At 42.1% G+C, this 21807-nt stretch overlaps 1 protein-coding gene across 4 annotated transcripts in view; it reads left to right on the top strand.

Moving 5' to 3' along the window:
• Nucleotides 1–21807, top strand: part of LOC121577978 (cadherin-22-like) — a 258752-nt gene that overhangs the window by 61726 nt on the left and 175219 nt on the right. For 2 of the 4 annotated variants that reach the window (XM_041891999.2, XM_041892001.2), the window contains exon 1: nucleotides 6316–6395. The exons of 1 other annotated variant lie outside the window; for it this stretch is intronic. Coding sequence is in view for 1 of the 3 variants with exons in the window: in XM_041892002.2 (XP_041747936.1) it covers nucleotides 6303–6395 (93 nt within the window). In the remaining 2 variants the exon portion in view is untranslated. Of the gene's footprint in view, nucleotides 1–6302; nucleotides 6396–21807 lie in introns of those variants that run through there. One more of the 4 variants, XM_041892002.2, reaches the window with a different exon arrangement.

Raw genomic sequence — 21807 nt, 5'->3', positions numbered from 1 at the left:
TCATTGTTGCATAAAAAGCAGACTGAGGAAAGGAAATGCAATTGTAGAGATCTCCTGTTTCAAAAGAAGTGGCTTTCAGTGGGTCTTTTTCAAGTGTCTGTAACACTGTAGATCCTATTGTACAGCAGACTGTCAGACGTGCCGTCTGTCTTTAATGAAAATGCTTTTAGGTTGCTGAACAATCAATAGCTAACCTATCCTCAGTTAGTGATGTAGTTTAGCCTACTGCTCTGTGATATAGGCACAATAGCTACATCCCTGACTGGAGGAGATTATGGCTGTAGATTATTATATTGTAGAACAGACATTAGAACAGGCAGGATTAGCAACTATTTTAGAAGATGTGTTTGTGCAAGTTCATGCAGAGAGACAGACAGACAGACCCACAGACAGACACAGATGCACAGACAGATAGACCCACAGACAGACAGACACAGACCCACAGACAGACAGACCCAAAGACACAGACCCACAGACAGACAGACAGACAGACAGACAGACAGACAGACATACCCACAGACCCACAGATAGACAGACAGACAGACACAGACCCACAGACAGACAGACACAGGCCCACAGACAGGCACAGACCCACAGACAGACAGACACAGACCCACAGACAGACAGAACTCCTGAATCAGATAGTTTGATTTGATTTGAGATAATCCATCCTACTCTTGTATTAATATTGTGTCTGTCTTTCCCTTCACTCCCTTAGCACGCTAATGTGAAGCATTATCCTCTCTGTACGAGATACTGCCATGTTGTACTACCCATGTTTTATTTCTGTGTCCCTCTCCTGGTGAGATCTCGGCGTGCTATTTGAAAGGGCAAGGGAATTTATTTTCTTTCTCTTCCCAGCTCTCTTGTGGTAAATATTTTTTTTTGTTTCATCCAATCTTTCCGTTCGTCTGTGTGTTGAAAGAATTTTATGAAAATGTTGAGGTGTTTGAAGTTGGGAACATTTAAATCTCTTGGCCTTTTACGTCAGTTTGCCGGTCTCTTTGATATGCACAGTACCTACAGATGTAGGATCTTAATTTGAGCCAGTTTGCTACAGTCTTAGAAAAAAAGGGTTCTACCTGGAACCAAAAAGGGATCTCCTATCGGGACAGCTAAGAGTGTACAGCAGGAAAATAATCCTGCAGCAACAGGAAATGTGAATTATTATGTGGATTATAATTAACCTCTTAAGGATCGGAACCTTTTTTTCGATATTCGCCTAAAATGACATACCCAAATCTAACTGCCTGTACCTCAGGACATGAAGCAAGGATATGCATATTCTTGATACCATTTGAAAGGAAACACTTTGAAGTTTGTGGAAATGTGAAATTAATGTAGGAGAATATAACACATTAGATCTGGTAAAATGCGTTTTCTATTTATTTTTTTGTTCCAGCTTTGAAATGCAAGAAAAAGGCCACAATATAATATTGCAGTTTCTGCGCAATTTAGATTTTGGCCACTAGATGGCAGCAGGGTATGTGCAAAGTTTCAGATTGATCCAGTGAAGCATTGCAATACTGGACTATTTTGTATCAAGTCTGCCCAAATGTGCCGAATTGGTCAATTGCTACATTTTCAAGTACATAACTATAGAGAACATACAAAAATGATATGCTAATACAAAATGTAAGTTTACACACTCCCAGGAATGTCATACATGATGGATCATTAGCTTATATACTAACTTTCACACATCTAGATGGCCGGGCGGGGTGGGTGTGGAGCCAGAGACAGCAAGGGTTCAAACTGTAGAACCCAGTTCCTAGATTTTAATATAAGATTTTAAATCAAACAAAACTATTCTACATGTTATCTCTGGGACCCTCAGGATGACATATCAGAGCAAGATTACTGAATGTAAGTACATTATTTACCTTCAGAGGTGAATGTATCAAACCAGTTGCCGTGATAAGTTTTTTGCTGTTATGCAATCTCCTCAAACAATAGCATAGTATTTTTTCACTGTAATAGCTACTGTAAATTGGACAGTGCAGTTAGATTAACAAGAATTTAAGCTTTCTGCCCATATAAGACATGTCTATGTCCTGGAAAGTTTGCTGTTACTTACAACAGTCATGCTAATCACATTAGCGCATGTTAGCTCAACCGTCCCGTATACGGGACACCGATCCAGTAGATGTTAGCCTTTTTAAACCTCAAATACACTACAGGTTTTACATTTCCTGCATTGCAGGAAAGTTATCCTGCACAGGGTGTTCAAATTAAGATCCTACATCTGTACACTGCTGATTCAATTTGCAGGAACATTTTCTCTTTTAAACCTTGAGTTCATAAAATAATATTTATCTTTGGTTGGTGCCTACTCCTATCTGGTAATGCCTTGGGTGGCCTCGTAAAGTGTTCTCACACAGTGATATACTGTACATGCTAGAATGAAAGGCTTGATTGACTGAGATGTGTTTTTTTTCTAAACTGGCTTTTGAAGCAGTATTTACTGGAGATAGGGATACGTTTGATCTGAAAGCTTTACTTAGTCACTTGTGAGGTGGCATCCCTGCTAGTCTCACTCATAGTGTCTACTGTAGACCCGTTTTCAAACTGTTTTTTTAAAACTCTCCAAATCTCAAACCACCAATACATCAAAGTAATGCGCTGTCAGGTCTGTCAGAACTGTCATGTCTGTCTTTCATTAGAACATTTTGAGGTTGCATACCCATCAATATCTAACCTATTTCAAAGTGGGAACAAAGCATGAAGTGCTGAATTTTTTTTGCTGAAAAAGGTTCATTGTTGAGAAAAAGTTCTTAAGGCCCCAGACTTCTTTTGGTACGACACCAGTACACCATGCACAGTTATCGCTAGCGGTGTTATTTTGTCACAGGGTGGTTCATTCCACATAAATAGATTATCTCACACTCAGCACATCCACCTCTCTCTCTCTCTCTCTCTCTCTCTCTCTCTCACACACACACCTGCTCCCTACTTCCTGTGTAGCACACAAATATACCCCAGCCAGTGGAGCAGATGGACCTTGTGTTGTTTGCACTTTAGCTTGCAAATACATTTGAGGTAACTAATAAACTCTTGCAAAATATGAATGGTCATCTTGACTGTGTTGTATGGTGAGTAGACTGGGGGGTACAGGCTGAGTGTGGCTGAGGAAGCCCTAGGCCGTGAGATTGTGGTTAGGCTGAGTGCGTTTATCCAGCTCTGCAGCAAGCTTCTGAAACAGCACCTCAGGAAGACACATTAAAGCGGGTGGCTGCTGTTCCACCCTGATCTGTCTAATACCCCCAGACACACAGGGCTTTGCTGGGGACTCAGGAGGCGTGGGGGCCTGGATCATATCGTTTCAGTGCAGACAATCCTAGCCAGCAGCCATGTACTTACTTCTGTGATTAACAGATTAGATGGGCCTCATCTGCCTGCGTCAGATGTCACCTAAAGCTGGCACTTGGGTAGACATGGAAAAGGCATCCATGTTTAGGGATAGTTGAGCGCTTGAACTGGATGGTTGGTGATTGGTGGTAGGGTGCCTATCAACTGTTATTTTAGAGTTTGGCGTGGAATAGCTCCACTGATAGATAGAGAAGAGCGGGAGGTAGCCTAGCGGTTAAGAGCGTTGGGCCAGTAACCGAAAGGTCGCTGGTTTGAATCCCAGAGCCGGCTATGTGGAAAATCTGTCTGTGCCTTGAGCCAGGCACTTAACCCTAATTGCTCCTGTAAGTCACTCTGGGTAAGAGTGTTTGTTAAATGACTCAAATGTAAAAATAATACAAGCGTTACACTGATAACATGGGAAAAAATAACATTGAAAACATTGTCAGATACCTATTGTCATTCAGTGCATCCTGTGCAGCCAACTTGTAAATATGGGTGGACTTTTGGAAGGGGTGGGTCCCTGGCTTTGAGAGTGGTGGCACTGATCAGTGCTGATTTGAACATTCAGCATGAAGTTGAGTAGCTGGTCAGCACATGTGAGATTTGATTATTGTTTCCAAAAGTAGCCATTCTGGAGACAAACAATGCTAAGACACACTAAAGTTAAACTTTCCTCTGCTTTTATTGTTGACTAGTACAAAAATATAAGTTATTTAGATTTTGCATCAAGGGAATTTTAGGCCAAAGAGGTAGAAAGTAATATTGTGTCCATATGTTCTGGAGCCTTTTCCCATGAAGTCTTTCCAGCGTCCATTGGTTTGCCAACTGGCACAGTGTCCTACCTGCATTAGTCTATTGTCAATATCAGATATTCATCTCTGAACAGGTCTTCCTTTGTGATTGCATAGATTACATAACTGCAGGGCTGCCCAATGCCCCTGGATCCCACCACTCTGGCGTGAAGTTTCCTGTAGGTATAGATCTAGGATCAGGTTATCTTCTCCCAATCCTAACCTTAATCATTAGTGGGGAAAATGCAAAACTGACCCCAAGATCAGCGTCTAGGGGTAATTTCACCCTACACCGGATCCCACCGCTGCCACCAATTGCTAGACTATAACAGCGCTGACACCTCTGTTAGATACAGTAGGATAGTCTGAGATACAGACAGACTAGCACTTTAAATAAGATTTATAAAAGCACATGCTTTCATTTGTCTTTTCTGGCACAAGTTGAATTGTTTTTACCTCTGTGCTCGATCAAGGGTTTACAGTACAACTTTTCTCAATGAACTTATTCTCTGAAAAGCTATCCAGTTCTCTTCCTACTGTATACAGTAAGGTCAACTCCAGGTGAAAAACAACACGATTGGTGTCAGTTATACTATTTTTCTAAGAGAATAAATCAGTATCCTACGTCTTAGGCTCTGTGTTTCAACAAAATACCACTGTGCTACTTATTTGTTTGCACTCTGAATTCGTGCTTCACCTCCGAGGCCACAGTGTGTGAAGTCTTTCAATTGCCACACTAGGGTGGTGTCTTTAGACACCCCGTGACGTGGTAGATCTGTTTCAGCACAACAGGAGCGATGCAGGTAACTGTCAGAGGCCTGAGGAGACAAGCTCTCCGTACACTGAAGTGTTTGATCAGGTGAGCTGTGTGCTTGAGCGTCTCCTCAAGGTCTTGTGTTAGTGCTCAACAACAGTTATCTTGTGGGTTTCCTTTTGTTTTCCAAAGTACACAAGGTCTCACTGTTTGACTGTGCATTATGTCCAGGTCAGAGTCACCATTTCTGGAGTGTTGTTTTTGATTTGATGCTTATGCGCTGTACAAGTGTAGGATCTTAATTTGACCAGTATCGTCGCAGCAATGTTCCTTGTTCGGTGGTTAGGCTGTTAGCTGGCCAAAATTAAGCTTAATGAAAAGTGCAATACTGTTAATATAACCGTGTGTTAGTGTGGGTTTTTAGGGAATTTCTATAAGTAATGAAGCTCATTTGCAAAACTGTCAGCATCAAAAGAGTGATCAAATTAAGATCCTACGTACAGTATATGTCGTGTGAGTAGTATTTGTTTTTGTGTGAGCCTCAAGCATTGATTTACCGTAGCTGTACCCATCTGCATAACGCTTTCTGATGCCAAACGAAAGGTACAAGTACGAGAGGCAACATTGTTGCTTTGTAATAAATCATATTGCTTTTTGAAATTATCTCTTTTTATATTATCGCATTCAATTTTACTCACATATCAATTCTGGATAAAATGTGGGTTGCCAGGTAAGCTGAAAGAAATCACCCTCATTTCAATCAGTGGTCAATCTTCATTGACCAAGCCACCTATCTACTTGCTGAAGCTCACCAGGGCTCTGAAGCAGTACAACAGACAGGCTATTAGCAAGGGGCTAACTTCACACTCAACCCGTAATGACAGAGTTAATAACACTTGTCTTGGGCCACTGGCTGACTGCTGTGGGGTAGATGCAGGATGTATCTCTTCGTAAGTACGTTGTCAGGAACAAAGTTTGTGTGATTAGATGGAGTTAAAATGTAATTACAAGAGTTTAAATAGACATGGCACCGTCTCGGGGGATCCTGTACCCTACCTTCGGGGGCGGGGAGGAAGGTAATTAAATAAATGTCTGTGGGTTATTGAATGTGCTCTTGCCCTTAACAAAGTGGTGCCTTCTACCCCCCACACCCCAACCTGAGAGTAGAGGATGACAGTTAATGACTCTGTTTTATAAAACCACTTTAGCTCTTGCCTTTGCTTCCAGACAGTGTGAGGGTAGTCTCTCTTTTCATCCGCGAGGGAGATGGTGCCACCATTTCTCTCCAGTCCATTAGCAAATTACCTTCTTCTCCCCTCTCCCTGCCGTTAGATGTACATCTTAGAAATTTATTCATCTTAACTTGGAAAACAATTAAGTAGACTCCTGTTCCTCCTTTGTTGCAGGTCTGTGGGGCAGATGTAAAGAGTGAAAGGAGGGGTGACCTCTTGAGAAGGACCAGAATACCTGAAGAGTATAATTCTAAAGAAACCAGCAAGGTCAGGCGACTATGTTATGAGCACATCATTTACATAGTTAATGCTTCATTTTCATTTGTACTTATAACCTGCTTATAAACCATTATCAAATACTTTATTAACCATTAGGAAGCTGCAGCCCCCCACCCCCGTCTGAGAAAAATATTCCTCAGTCGTTGTTGTCGTGCTGGAATACAAATGTTTATTATACATTTTTGTCAACAGACCCCCAATTAACTACTATGCAAGTATGCAATCAGTGTACATAGAAATGCAAATTATTATTTAAATTTCCCCAACAGGGTCTTTATCGTAAGCATATTCTTTGAGAGATTGGAACCAGTATGTTTGGGATAAATAAATACATTGAGACATGCGCATTGAGCGTGGGAAATGCGCTCTACAAATGAAATCTTATTATAATATTATAAAATTATTATCATGTGAATATTAATCAATCTATTATAATTCACACCATATTTACAAACGAAAGGAAACGGCTGCACGGTAATCAAATCCCGATTACCATAATAAACTGGGAGTAGATTAAGAGAAAATCCTGCTCTTGTTGCTAAAGCAATTTTCCCAATTCTGTCCTCGTGTGTTCCCAATGCTCCGGATTAACAAGCAACCAAAATCTGCTGACTCACAGGATTATAGACCTTATGGACCTCCCCAACTTAATATGTCTGTGTCAGTGTCTTTGATATAAGGGGTAACGCCCAGCTAAAGAACCCAATCTCTCCAGATTACGAATGAATTTGTTCACAGCATCTGTCTTTTCAGTAATTTAATGTATACCATAAGCAGATGGATCCGGGCTTCGTGGCTGTTGTGTGTCGCAAGGGCTTCTCACCCAAAATGTCTTCCACACAGGGTATGGTGTATGAACTAGGTCTCGCTGTGGGTTACGCGTTTACCATTTTCATGTGTTTGCATTGACACAACAGTGGATGTAATGTGTATGGCATGCCAGCGACTCTCGTCTCTGTCACTTGTTCAAGTAATGCCCGAATCCCTTTGAACTTTTCCCTCTCAGTTGTTTCTGGTGAATGCTAATTTAAGGGCTACAATATAGGACATTCGTCCATAGCACTACAGGCTTTTACCAGATATATTACCCTTCCACATGTGCAGTTGATATGTTAGGAGTTAACGTTTTATTCTCTCCTGTGCTTCTTTCTTTTACTGCCCCAGTGCTAAGATTTTCATGACAACTCCTGGAGTTTGTCCTCATATCTGGTGACTTTCTACCATGAGAGCATCTTTTAGTGTGCATTTTGTCTTGTTGTCTTGTGCTATCACTGGGACACATTATCACAATGAGGGAACGGCATCGTCATAACGGCTTAGTACTGCAGTTTGCTTTTCTAGCCAAGGAGGATGTTGCATCATGTACAGAACATTTTCCATCATGTGGAACTGTGGTTTAGAGGGCACTGAGGTACAGTAGTCTTAGTGTGTCACTGGTTTCAATCCATGACAAGGCATTATCCCTCATCCATCAGCCATGCTAGAGTTGAGTGTAAGCGGTGCTGTTAACAGTTGAGGTAATGTTAGTGAACCAGGCTGTTTTTCCCCACGGACGAGTAAAGTGATAGTACAGCGGTACTAAAGTCGGAGGTCTCTTCCTGTATATTCCCCGTGTAGCTCAGTTGGTAGAGCATGGCGCTTGCAACGCCAGGGTTGTGGGTTCGATTCCTACGGGGGGGCAGTATGAAAAAAAAAAAAAAGATCTATGCACTCACTAACTGTAAGTTGCTCTGGATAAGAGTGTCTAAATGACTAAAATTTAAATAAGAGCGTGTACTAAATTGTGTACAGTTGTTACAGTCCTTATTCTGGGCCATTGAGATGGTTATATGCTGTAATTGAGTTTACATTTCCCCTCACATACACTTTGAAAATCAGAAGGGGCAGTAATTGTACTGGAAATCTCATATCTGATGCAGAGACATGTTTCAAAGTTAAATGTAATACTTTCGTTGTGTACAGTTGTTACTTATTTGGGGTCATTGAAATGGTTATATATCTTACATTCTCTTCAGATACACTTTCCAAAATCAGTGCAGTAACTGTAAATGCAATAATTTAATGTTGAATGTGTGTGTTGTAATGATAATCCACAAGTCTAGTTACTATACCCATGGGAAGCCTAAGAGTGGTTATGCTACGTTAATCTGTCTGGGGGGGAATAAACAGATTTAAGTGAACAGATGTAGGATCTTAATTTGAGCCAATTAACTACAGCAGGAAAATAATAATGTAGCAACAAGAAATTATAATTATTATGTGGATTATAATTAGTGGGATTTATTTTGTAGGGGGTTGATACATTTTTCATAAGGGCAAATCAAGTCTGACGTTTTTAAATCTCGAATACACTACAAGTTTGCATTTCCTGCTGTGCAGGAACATTCTTTGTAACAAATGAGTGATCAAATTAAGATCCTATTGTAAGGTTCTGTATTTATTTTCTTAGTCAACCTTGTGTTCTTGAACGTAGCCCTGTTTCTTTGTGTTCTTGAACGTAGCCCTGTCTTTCATTTTTGTTCATTGATTTCACCTGTGTTAGTTACTCACCTGGTCTCATCAGCTCCTTATTTAGTTCAGTTCTTTCTGTTTGTGTCTTGTGAGGTATTGTTTGTTTTGACTCCACTAAGCCTTTTCCTAGTTTGTTTGTGAGAACCAGTTATAGCCTTCAGTCCTAGTTTTTGATTCTCCTGCCTGTTTGCCTACCTGTGTATGACCATTGCCTGCCTGTGACCACGATTCCTGCCTTCTACGAAGGTGAAATAAACACCTGCTGCGCTCTGCGCATTAATCTACACCTTTTTCTCCCTGAGTATTCATTACACCTATTTCTATATGGTCGAGTTTTAGCATTGAATGTACTGTGCCAACATTACCTCGGATTACAAAGCAGTTCAAGGATGCATCCCAAATGGCACCCCATTCCCTATAAAGTGCACTACGTTTGACCATGGCCCATACACAATACAAAGCTTATTTTGAACCTGTGCCCGGAATATGAGAAAAGCAGTAAGAAGGAGATTTTACACTAGTTTATGCAATGAGAGTGAATGCAAAACTGCAGACTGCTTAGAGAAGCCCCAAATGCCATACACTGACCGGGGTGGAATGTTTTGTAAAATGTGTTTTAAAAAATGTGGGTGCTTCGCAAAAAATCTAATAAAAAGAATCAGGCTTGTGTTTCACATGGAATATTACCCATTGATGGTCCACAGTTTGAGTGAAATGTTTAACATTGTGCATCTTTGATCAGAGACATACAATTGGATTGAATAGTAGAGCTGAATTATTGCACTCATAGTCTGTTTTAATATTGCGGTGTGCAGATAGTCAGAATGTACTGTATTGTCGTAGAGACACTGACTCTTGTGTGCAACAGACCACAATAGAAACACAATGCGCTCCACATATAGTAATCACATCTATATAGGACAAGCACTGTACTACCGTAGCGACGTTCACTATAAGCAGACTGCACCACTGTATGTCAGCAATTGTTTACTCCAATGTATAATAATTATACAGTTAATATAGGCATTTCAAGATATTTAATATAGAATACCACTGCATCAATGGGCAGATATTTCCCTTGATAACACACAGTAATTAATGATGATAAATGATTCAATGCAATAAGCCTTAGGGCATGACTAGCACTTCTGAGCCACACATTTAAGAAAACACTCTGCTTCTGATAATGATTACAAATGTTCAAGGTAATGCTCGGACTATAACACGGTTAACATTAATAAACTGCAGTATTCTTTGCAAGTTCAAACCCTGTAAACCTTCTCACGAGATCCTCTTATACCATAGCGAATACCAGAGGCGATTGTTAAGACAGTATAAAGTCTCTATTGATCATGGTTGTGTGGTGCGATACGTTTAATCAGCGCATGTTATCTGTGGCAGGTGGCTGGCAGGCTGGGTGTTGAATGAAGTCTGGCTGCTGCCTTTATGGATTTTCTATCAGAGAAGTGTTTTGTTTTTGCATCTGTAGACACCGATGGTGTGCAGCACTAGCAGTGCTGTTCTCTTGGAGAAAGACGAAGATGTGTTATGTAGAGACCAAACCCACTCTACTTCTCTTATGGCAGTGCATTCAATCTAATAAGATCCCTCAAGCCTCTTTCTCTTTCAACCGTGCTCCAGCTTCCATTCTCCCGCTTTCTTTCTCTTTGACTTCCACTAGGCTCTTTCCGCAGAGACAAAAAAACAAAACACACGCACCGAAAAACACAAAACCCGAATGCAAATTCTGCCATGTGCCACCTCTGTGTACCATGAGAGAACTTTGCCAAGGGCTTCTTTGAGGAAGCAAAGGGACTTTTAATGAACAGGCCCTTTATTGATCTGTGGACAAAACAGCCGTTAATTATGTGAGAGCAGGCATTTAATTGAGGGAGTGAACCGCTGTCCCTGCTCGCTAGGTTAATACGGCGCTGAATAATTAGGAGAATTTGATTGAGTTCAGTGCCGTCGGGGTGAAACCGGTGTACAAATGATCCTTCAACCAATGGGCTGGAGGTTCCTCATCTCTCTCTCTCTCTCTCTCTCTCTCTCTCTCTCTCTCTCTCTCTCTCTCTCTCTCCTCTCTCAATTCAATTCAATTCAATTCAATTCAAATTCAATTTAAGGGCTTTATTGGCATTGGAAATGTATGTTAACATTGCCAAAGCAAGTGAAGTAGATAGTAAACAAAAGTATCTCTCTCTCGCCCTCTCTCTCTCATCCTTTCTCACACTCTTTCTTTTTCTACATTTACATTTGAGTCATTTAGCAGACGCTCTTATCCAGAGATAGCTAGGTGTGACAACCACATATCACAGCAATAGAAATTACATTTTTCGTCAAAAACTTAGCTATCAGTAGAGTCAGAGCTAGAAGGGGGGGCTACAACTGACAGACACTGACTAACCAACTAACTAGGAGCGAGTCTAGCAGAGCCCCTTTCATTTGTCATTGTCAGTCATCAGCTTGTGACTCAGTGCTCTTCTCCTTAGGACTCACTCAAGCTGAATGTATCATGCATGGTTTCTCTATTGACATTGTGCCTTACCATAGAGATCTCCAAACATGGCTGCCCTCTTGAAGATAGACTCTAATTAGCAAATACAGTGACTGAAATGACTGTAGGAGTGGGTGGAGACTGAAATGACTGTAGAAAGGGGTGGAGACAGAAATTGCTGTAGGAAGGGGTGGAGACTGAAATTACTGTAAAAGCAAGTAGAGACTGACATTACTGTAGGAAGGGGTGGAGACTGACATTACTGTAGAAAGGGGTGGAGACAGAAATTGCTGTAGGAAGGGGTGGAGACTGAAATTACTGTAAAAGCAAGTAGAGACTGACATTACTGTAGGAAGGGGTGGAGACTGACATTACTGTAGGAAGGGGTGGAGACTGAAATTACTGTAGGAAGGGGTGGAGACTGAAATTACTGTAGAAAGGGGTGGAGACTTAAATTACTGTAGGAGGGGGTGGAGACTGAAATGACTGAAGGAAGGTGTGGAGACTGAAATGACTGTAAAAGCAAGGAGAGACTGAAATTACTGTAGGAAGGAGTGGAGACTGAAATTACTGTTGGAAGGGGTGGAGACTGAAATTACTATAGGAGGATTTAGAGACTGAAATGACTAGGAGGGGGTGAAGACTGAAATGACTGTAGTAGGGGGTGGAGACTGAAAAGACTGTAGGAGGGGGTGGAAACTGAAATGACTGTAGGAGGGGGTGGAGAGTGAAATGACTGTACAAATGGGTGAAGATGGAAATGACTTTAGAAAGGGTTGGAGACTGAAATGACTTTAGAAAGGGGTGGAGACTGAAATGACTTTAGAAAGGAGTGAAAATTGAAATGACTGTAAAAGCAATTACACTTAAATGAGTGAAGAAAGGGATGGAGACTAAAATGATGTGGCACTGTCATAGGATAACACCTTTCCAAGAATTCAGTTCGTCAAATTTCTGCCCTGCTAGAGCTGCCCCAGTCAACTGTAAGTACTGTTATTGTGAAGTGGAAACGTCTAGGAGCAACAATGGCTCAGCCGCAAAGTGGTAGCAGCAAGAGCGACATCATTGATATACACGGAGAAAAGAGTCGGCCCAAGAACTGAACCCTGTGGCACCCCCATAGAGACTGCCATAGGTCCAGACAACAGGCCCTCCGATTTGACACATTGAACTCTATCTGATAAGTAGTTGGTGAACCAGGCGAGGCAGTCATTTGAGAAACCAAGGCTATTTAGTCTTCCAATAAGAATGCGGTGGTTGACAGAGTCGAAAGCCTTGGCCAGGTCCATGAAGACGGCTGCACAGTACTGTCTATTATCGATCGCGGTTATAATATCGTTTAGGACCTTGAGCGTGGCTGAGGTGCACCCATGACCAGCTCGGAAACCGGATTGCATAGCGGAGAAGGTACGGTGGGATTCGAAATGGTTGGTGATCTGTTTGTTAACTTGGCTTTCAAAAACGTTTGAAGGGCAGGGCAGGATGGATATAGGTCTGTAACAGTTTGGATCTAGAGTGTCACCCTCTTTAAAGAGGGGGATGACCGCGGCAGCTTTCCAATCTCTGGGGACCTCAGACGTTACGAAAGAGAGGTTGAACAGGCTAGTAATAGGGGTTGCGACAATTTCGGCGGCTAGTTTTAGAAAAAAAGGGTCCAGATTGTCTAGCCCAGCTGATTTGTAGGGGTCCAGATTTTGCAGCTCTTTCAGAACATCATCTGTCTGAATTTGTGTGCAGAGCTGGTGGCCGGGGTAGTGGTAGCCAGGTGGAAAGCATTGCCAGCCGTAGCAAAATGCTTGTTGAAATTCTCGATTATTGTAGATTTATCGGTGGCGATAGTGTTTCCTAGCCTCAGTGCAGTGGGCAGCTGGGAGGAGGTGCTCTTATTCTCCATGGACTTTACAGTGTCCCAAAACTTTTTGGAGTTAGTGCTATAGGATGCACATTTCTGTTTGAAAAAGCTAGCCTTTGCTTTCCTAACTGCTTGTGTATATTGGTTCCTAACTTCCCTTAAAAGTTGCATATCGCGGGGGCTATTCGATGCTAATGCAGTACGCCACAGGATGTTTTTGTGCTGGTCAAGGTCAGTCAAGTCTGAGGAGAACCAGGGGCTATATCTGTTCTTAGTTCTGTATTTTTTGAATGGGGCATGTTTATTTAAGATTGAGAGGAAATTACTTTTAAAGAACAACCAGGCATCCTCTACTGACGGAATGAGATCGATATCCATCCAGGATACCTGGGCCAGGTCAATTAGGAAGGCCTGCTCGCTGAAGTGTTTTAGGGAGCGTTTGACAGTGATGAGGGGTGGTCGTTTGACCGCAGACCCGTTACGGACGCAGGCAATAAGGCAGTGATCGCTGAGATCCTGCTTGAAGACAGCGGAGGTGTATTTAGAGGGTAAGTTAGTAAGGATGATATCTATGAAGGTGCCCATGTTTACGGATTTAGGGTGTACCTGGTAGGTTCGTTGATAATTTGTGTGAGATTGAGGGCATCTAGTTTGGATTGTAGGATGGCCAGGGTGTTAAGCATATCCCAATTTAGGTCACCAAGCAGTACGAACTCTGAGGATAAATGGGGGGCAATCAATTCACATATGGTGTCCAGGGCACAGCTGGGGGCTGAGGGGGGTCTGTAGCAAGCGGCAACAGTGAGAGACATATTTCTGGAAAGGTGGATTTTTAGAAGTAGAAGCTCAAACTGTTTGGGCACAGACCTGGATAGTATGATAGAGCTCTGCAGGCTATCTCTACAGTAGATTGCAACTCCACACCCTTTGGCAGTTCTATCTAGACGGAAAATGTAGTTGGGGATGGACATTTCAGAATTTTTGGTGGCCTTCCTAAGCCAGGATTCAGACACTGCTAGAACATCAGGGTTGGCGGAGTGTGCTAACGCAGTGAATAACTCAAACTTAGGAAGGAGGCTTCTGATGTTAACGTGCAGAAAACCAAGGCTTTTACGGTTACAGAAGTCAACAAATGATAGCTCCTGGGGATTAGGAGTGATACTGGGGGCTGCTTGGCCTGGGTTAGCCTCTACATCACCAGAGGAACAGAGGAGGACTAGAATAAGGATACGGCTAAAGGCTTTAAGAACTGGTCTTCTAGTGCGTTGGGTACAGAGAATAAAGGGGGCAGATTTCCCGGCGTTGTAGAATAGATTCAGGGCATTATGTAAAGACAAGGATATGGAAGGATATGAGTACAGTGGAGGTAAACCTAAGTGTTGGGTAACAATGAAAGAGATAGCATCACTGGAGGCACCGATTGAGCCGGTCTCGGCGTGTATGGGGGTGGAACAAAGGAACTATTTGAGGCAGTTTGAGAGGAACTTGGGGTTCTACAGTGAAATTGTATAATAAGAACTAACTGGAACAGCAATAGGCAAGGCATATTGACATGGGAGAGAGGCATAAAGCAATCACAGGTGTTATTAGAGAGAGCTAAGACAACAACTGGTAATGGCGATAAAGTTTGGGCTGAGGCTAAACAGATAAGCAGGACAGGGTACGGTGTAAAGGAACAGTCCAGCAGGCCTCAGCTGTGCAGCTGAGTGATCATAAGGTCCAGTGAACAGCAATATGTGAGTCCGAGAGCAGTTCGAATTGGTGCTACAGCACAGCGAGCAGGAAGCACGGCTGTTGTTTGCGTGTGCTAGTGGGCCGGGGCTAGCATATGGATCTTCGTGGTCGTCACAACGGGAAGCCTGTTGATACCACAGACGATTACGTCGGCAGACCAGTCGTGATGGATCGGCGGGGCTCCATGTCGACTCTAGGAGGTCCCGTCCAGTTGACAGAGAGGTAGATAGCCGGGAGATGTGCCTGACTCAAGGCTAGCTCAAGGCTGATTAGCCAACAACAATGTTCATTTGGTTCCAGCTAGCTAGTTGCGATTATCCAGTGTTAAAGGTCCAGTGATTCAGTGATTCCGGCAGAAAATCCGATAGGTTCTGTGCAGACTGGCCGATAATAGTCCAGGCTAGAGCTGGCTGGTAGGTAGTGCAGGCCACGGACAATGGTGAAAAACCGCTAACGGTGGCTAATAGCAAGTAGCTAGTTAGCTGGTTAGCTGGCTACTCCCGTCCGGTAGACAGAGAAGTATATAGCCGGGACATGGGCCTGCTCGAGGCTAGCTCAAGGCTAACTGGTGCTTGCTTCTGGGGCAGTGGAGATTAGCCTACAGCAACATCCATTAAACATCCATTCGGTTGCGGCTAGCTAGTTGCGATCCGGTGTTAAGGTCCAGTGATTCAGTTATTCCGGCAGAAAATCAGATGTTCTGGGTGAAAACCGCTAACGGTGGCTAATAGCAAGTAGCTAGTTAGCTAGTTAGCTGGCTGGCTAGTTTCAACTGGAGATTATAGATAAAGGTGAGTAAATAATAGAATACGTTCCACATTGAGTGAGGCGGGTTGCAGGAAAGTATATTTAGTAGAAGGATGAAAAGTGTGATAGGGAAATATTTACATGGACACACAAGAGAACACGACCGCACTGCTACGCCATCTTGGTGTTATAGGACTGAAGTTGGGACTGAAGGTGTACGTATGACTGACTACTGTAAGACATGGATATGGGTCTGAAGAGACCCTTCATCAAGACTTGAACATGTGCTTCTACTTGTTCACAAACATGGAAATGTAAATGTTTTTTGATAATTGTAGTCTTCTCAACTCTTCTCATTCTGTGCATTTGTCTTTCATGAAACTGGCAGACATAAAATCACTTAGGGTAATACTTACTACATTTAGTCAATAATAGTGTGTGACAATTAATCCAAAATGGGTTTGAAACCCTTACTAATTTGGAATATCTAGTCTAGTTACTCTATCCATTCTGGTACTATCCTTGGTCCTTACCCAGTTGGACAATGAAGTGTGTTGCTATACTGTGCTGAGGACATTAGGGGTGCTAAAGCTCATATCAGAGGACTGTCTGGCCAATGATCTCTGGGTCTGTATTCATAAAGCATGACATTTTTTTACATTTTACATTTCAGTCATTTAGCAGACGCTCTTATCCAGAGCGACTTACAGTTACTGAGTGCATACATTATTATTTTTTCATCTCAGAGTAAGAGTACCACTTGGCTATGTAATCATATTTGTTATGACCTAAAAGGCAAAACTGATTCTCGATCAGCAGTCCTGGATGTTTTATATAAATACAGGCCCTGGTTTACAAGGCACATTACACTTCCAACTCATGAGTCATTTAGTGAGGTATAGATTGGACTAAGTTCTGATAATTTTCTCTCTGGGCTCTGCACTGAAATTGATTATGTTATCGAACCTTGTTCTGTGGCATTTTCTACACACACAATCAGATGTCCAGATTGATAATCTGGAAATAGCCTAGTAGCTACGTAATGGAAATAATGCTCATGGTACAGCTGAAATTTTTTAAAATAAACGTAGTAAACATTAGTATACACTGAGTGTACAAAACATTAAGAACACATGCTCTTTCCATGACAGACTGACCAGGTGAATCCAGGTGAAAGCTATGACCCCTTATTGATGTCACCTGTTAAATCCACTTCAATCAGTGTAGATGATGGGGAGGAGACAGGTTAAAGGAGGATTTTTAAGCCTTGAGGTAATTGAGACATGATTGTGTATGTGTGCCATTCAGAGGGTGAATGGGCAAGACAAAATAGTTAAGTGCCTTTGAATGGGGTATGGTAGTAGGTGACAGGTGCACTGTTTGGAGTGTGTCAAGAATTGCAACGCTGCTGGGTTTTTCACACTCAACAGTTTCCTGTGTGTATCAAGAATGGTCCACCACCCAAAGGACATCCAGCGAACTTGACACAACTGTGGGAAGCATTGGAGTCAACATGGGCCAGCATCCCTGTGGAATGTTTTCGACACCTTGTAGAGTCAATGCCCCGACGAATTGAGGCTGTTCTGAGGGTAAAAGGGGGTACAACTCAATATCAGGAAGGTGTTCCTAATGTTTTTTACTTGAAATGATGCACCTAATGTTCTCACCTATGGGCATGGTGTTAAGACGGAATCCCTGACTGATACATTATGTGACTGCCCATAATGTATTTCCTCTGTTGAACAGCATGCCGTTGCTTGCCTTATTAGCCCAACAGGGTCTCATTATGAACCTAGCAACGTGCCTGTTTGTTTTACATTATTAGCCCAGGGTCCAAAACCCCCATTTTTTCTTTGTGATGAATGTACAGGGTATTGTGGTGCCTGTGTGGGCTTATACTAATATGATCATTCAGTCTCCATGTGGGAGCATTTTAGCACTGTATTTTCAGACACATTATTACAGATATGGATGTATTGATTTATTTTATTTTGCTGTGTGAAATTTGGCGTCCTGTAGCGTTGGTTTTACCAATAGGTTCGCACTCACATGTATCATCAACATACACATACGGTGTTCATGTACGGTGTCCATATTAGGACAGCCTCAGTCTTTGCAGGACTTCTTTCAATCTCAGCAGAAATTGTTGAAACAAGACTGAGGCTGTCCTAATATGGACACTGTATATTTAAAATAAAGTTGTCACATGTGCCAAATACAACCGATGTAGACCTTACCGTGAAAATGCTTACTTATGAGCCCTGAACCAACAATGCAGAGCTTTTAAAAAGTATGACATTTGCTAAATAAACTAAAGGAAAAATAGTAACAAAAAAATAACAATAACGAGGCTGTATACAAGTGGTACCAGTACTAAGTCAATGTGCAGGGGTACAGGATAGTAATGAGGCTATATACAAGGGGTACCAGTACCAAGTCAATGTGCAGGGGTACAGGGTAGTAATGAGGCTATATACAAGGGGTACCAGTACCAAGTCAATGTGCAGGGGTACAGGATAGTAATGAGGCTATATACAAGGGGTACCAGTACCAAGTCAATGTGCAGGGGTACAGGATAGTAATGAGGCTATATACAAGGGGTACCAGTACCAAGTCAATGTGCAGGGGTACAGGGTAGTAATGAGGCTATATACAAGGGGTACCAGTACCAAGTCAATGTGCAGGGGTACAGGGTAGTAATGAGGCTATATACAAGGGGTACCAGTACCAAGTCAATGTGCAGGGGTACAGGGTAGTAATGAGGCTATATACAAGGGGTACCAGTACCAAGTCAATGTGCAGGGGTACAGGGTAGTAATGAGGCTATATACAAGGGGTACCAGTACCAAGTCAATGTGCAGGGGTACAGGGTAGTAATGAGGCTATATACAAGGGGTACCAGTACCAAGTCAATGTGCAGGGGTACAGGATAGTAATGAGGCTATATACAAGGGGTACCAGTACCAAGTCAATGTGCAGGGGTACAGGGTAGTAATGAGGCTATATACAAGGGGTACCAGTACCAAGTCAATGTGCAGGGGTACAGGGTAGTAATGAGGCTATATACAAGGGGTACCAGTACCAAGTCAATGTGCAGGGGTACAGGTTAATGTGAAGGGGTATAGCTGTATGCGTGTTCTTGTCTGCTGAGGAACAGGGAAGCACATGCATAAACTCATGAGAAACAACAGTGGACCATGAGAGTTTCTTGTATTCCAATGCCAAGACTTTACTGAGATTGAAGGATTCTGTGAGTAAAATGTTGATATTGAAAGTAACATAAAGCAGAAATGTGTCATACCTTGTGCTATGGTAGTCATTCCTCCCATTGTCTGTCTACAATTTACAATTGGAAGCAATGGAATAGTCCCAAAAGTGCCATCCCCGCCTATCTTGCACTCCAGGAAGTCTCAAACAAACTCTCAAAGTATCTGAAAGAAAACAAAATACTATTTGATCCCAGATCTTGTATGTGTGTTTGGTGAAGCTCGCACCAGCGTTGTCAGTCATTCATTGATTGTGATAATTCTCTTCTCTGACCCTGTTGTTTGGGTTGTGGGAATGGCTTGTCTCGATCCAGACAGCTAGCAGCCGCCTTCCATAAAAAGTCAACAAACACTCCCCTGCACTCCCGAATGAATCCCCCACAGGATTTGAATTACTTGTACTGAAGACTCATGCCTGGAAAAAAAATGTACGGTCCATTTTTAGATAGCAACAGTCCCTGAAGAAAACAGTCAATTCTTGATTGACAAAAAGACTACTACAGTATGTTCAAGACAAGTTGGTACTTTCCATGAAAAACAGGCCACTAACTTTTTTACTGTATTTCGAGATTTTAAAATAATTGTCTCCTTTTAGGCCTGGTTATAACAGTTCCCTGGTTAATAATTGTCTCCTTTTAGGCCTGGTTATAACAGTTCCCTGGTTAATAATGTCTCCTTTTAGGCTTGGTTATAACAGATCCCTGGTTAATAATGTCTCCTTTTAGGCCTGGTTATAACAGTTCCCTGGTTAATAAAGTCTCCTTTTAGGCCTGGTTATAACAGTTCCCTGGTTAATAATGTCTCCTTTTAGGCCTGGTTATAACAGTTCCCTGGTTAATAATGTCTCCTTTTAGGCTTGGTTATAACAGATCCCTGGTTAATAATGTCTCCTTTTAGGCCTGGTTATAACAGTTCCCTGGTTAATAAAGTCTCCTTTTAGGCCTGGTTATAACAGATCCCTGGTTAATAATGTCTCCTTTTAGGCCTGGTTATAACAGTTCCCTGGTTAATAATGTCTCCTTTTAGGCCTGGTTATAACAGTTCCCTGGTTAATAAAGTCTCCTTTTAGGCCTGGTTATAACAGTTCCCTGGTTAATAATGTCTCCTTTTAGGCCTGGTTATAACAGTTCCCTGGTTAATAATGTCTCCTTTTAGGCCTGGTTATAACAGTTCCCTGGTTAATAAAGTCTCCTTTTAGGCCTGGTTATAACAGTTTCCTGTTCTCCTTGTTATCCAGATCAAGGTCCACTCTACACTATGAGGCTCTTGGTCCATTTATCTTTACATCTCCTCTGAAATTAGTCTGACAATAATACTAGTGATGTAGTATGTTCCTAGTCTACACATATATACAGTTGAAGTCGGAAGTTTACATACACTACCGGTCAACAGTTTTAGAACACCTACTACATTGTAGAATAATAGTGAAGACATTAAAACTATGAAATAACATATATGAAATCATAAAGTAACCAAAAAAGTGTTAAACAAATCAAAATATATTTTGGGTGAGATTCTTCAAATAGCCACCCTTGCCTTGATGACAGTTTTGCACACTCTTGGCATTCTCTCAACCAGCTTCACCTGGAATGCTTTTCCAACAGTCTTGAAGGAGTTCACACATATGCTGAGCACTTGTTGGCTGCTTTTCCTTCACTCTGCGGTCCAACTCATCCCAAACCATCTCAATTTGGTTGAGGTCGGGGGATTGTTGAGGCCAGGTCATTTGATGCAGCACTCCATCACTCTCCTTTTTGGTAAAATAGCCCTTACACAGCCTGGAGGTGTGTTGGGTCATTGTCCTGTTGAAAAACAAATGATAGTCCCACTAAGCCCAAACCAGATGGGATGGTGTATCGCTGCAGAATGATGTGGTAGCCATGCTGGTTAAGTGTGCCTTGAATTCTAAATAAATCACTGGCAGTGTCACCAGCAAAGCACCCCCACACCATAACACCTCCTCCTCCATGCTTTATGGTGGGAAATACACATGCGGAGATCATCCATTCACCCACACTGCGTCTCACAAAGACACAGCGGTTGGAACCAAAAATCTCCAATTTGGACTCCAGACCAAAGGACATATTTCCATCGGTCTAATGTCCATTGCTCATGTTTCTTGGCCCAAGCACGTCTCTTCTTCTTATTGGTGTCCTTTAGTAGTGGTTTCTTTGCAGCAATTCAATCATGAAGGCCTGATTCACACAGTCCCCTCTGAACAGTTGATGTTGAGATGTGTCTGTTACTTGAACTCTGTGAAGCATTTATTTGGGCTGCAATTTCTGAGGCTGGTAACTCTAATGAACTTATCCTCTGCAGCAGAGGTAACTCTGGGTCTTCCATTCCTGTGGCGTTCCTCATGAGAGCCAGTTTCATCATAGCGCTTGATGGTTTTTGCGACTCCAATTGAAGAAACTTTAAAAGTTCCCTGAAATGTTCCGTATTGACTGACCTTCATGTCTTAAAGTAATGATGGACTGTCGTTTCTCTTTGCTTATTTGAGCTGTTCTTGCCATAATATGGACTTGGTCTTTTACCAAATAGGGCCATCTTCTGTATACCCCCCTACCTTGTCACCACACAACTGATTGTCTCAAACGCATTTAGAAGGAAAGAAATTCCACAAATTAAATTTGAAGAAGGCACACCTGTTAATTGAAATGCATTCCAGTTGACTACCTCATGAAGCTGGTTGAGAGAATACCAAGAGTGTGCAAAGCTGTCATCAAGGCAAAGGGTGACTATTTGAAGAATCTCAAATATAAAATATATTTTGATTTGTTTAACACTTGT

The sequence above is a fragment of the Coregonus clupeaformis genome, chromosome 12, assembly GCF_020615455.1.
Source record: "Coregonus clupeaformis isolate EN_2021a chromosome 12, ASM2061545v1, whole genome shotgun sequence".
Lineage (NCBI taxonomy): Eukaryota > Metazoa > Chordata > Actinopteri > Salmoniformes > Salmonidae > Coregonus > Coregonus clupeaformis.
This window is presented reverse-complemented; position numbering and strand designations above follow the sequence as displayed.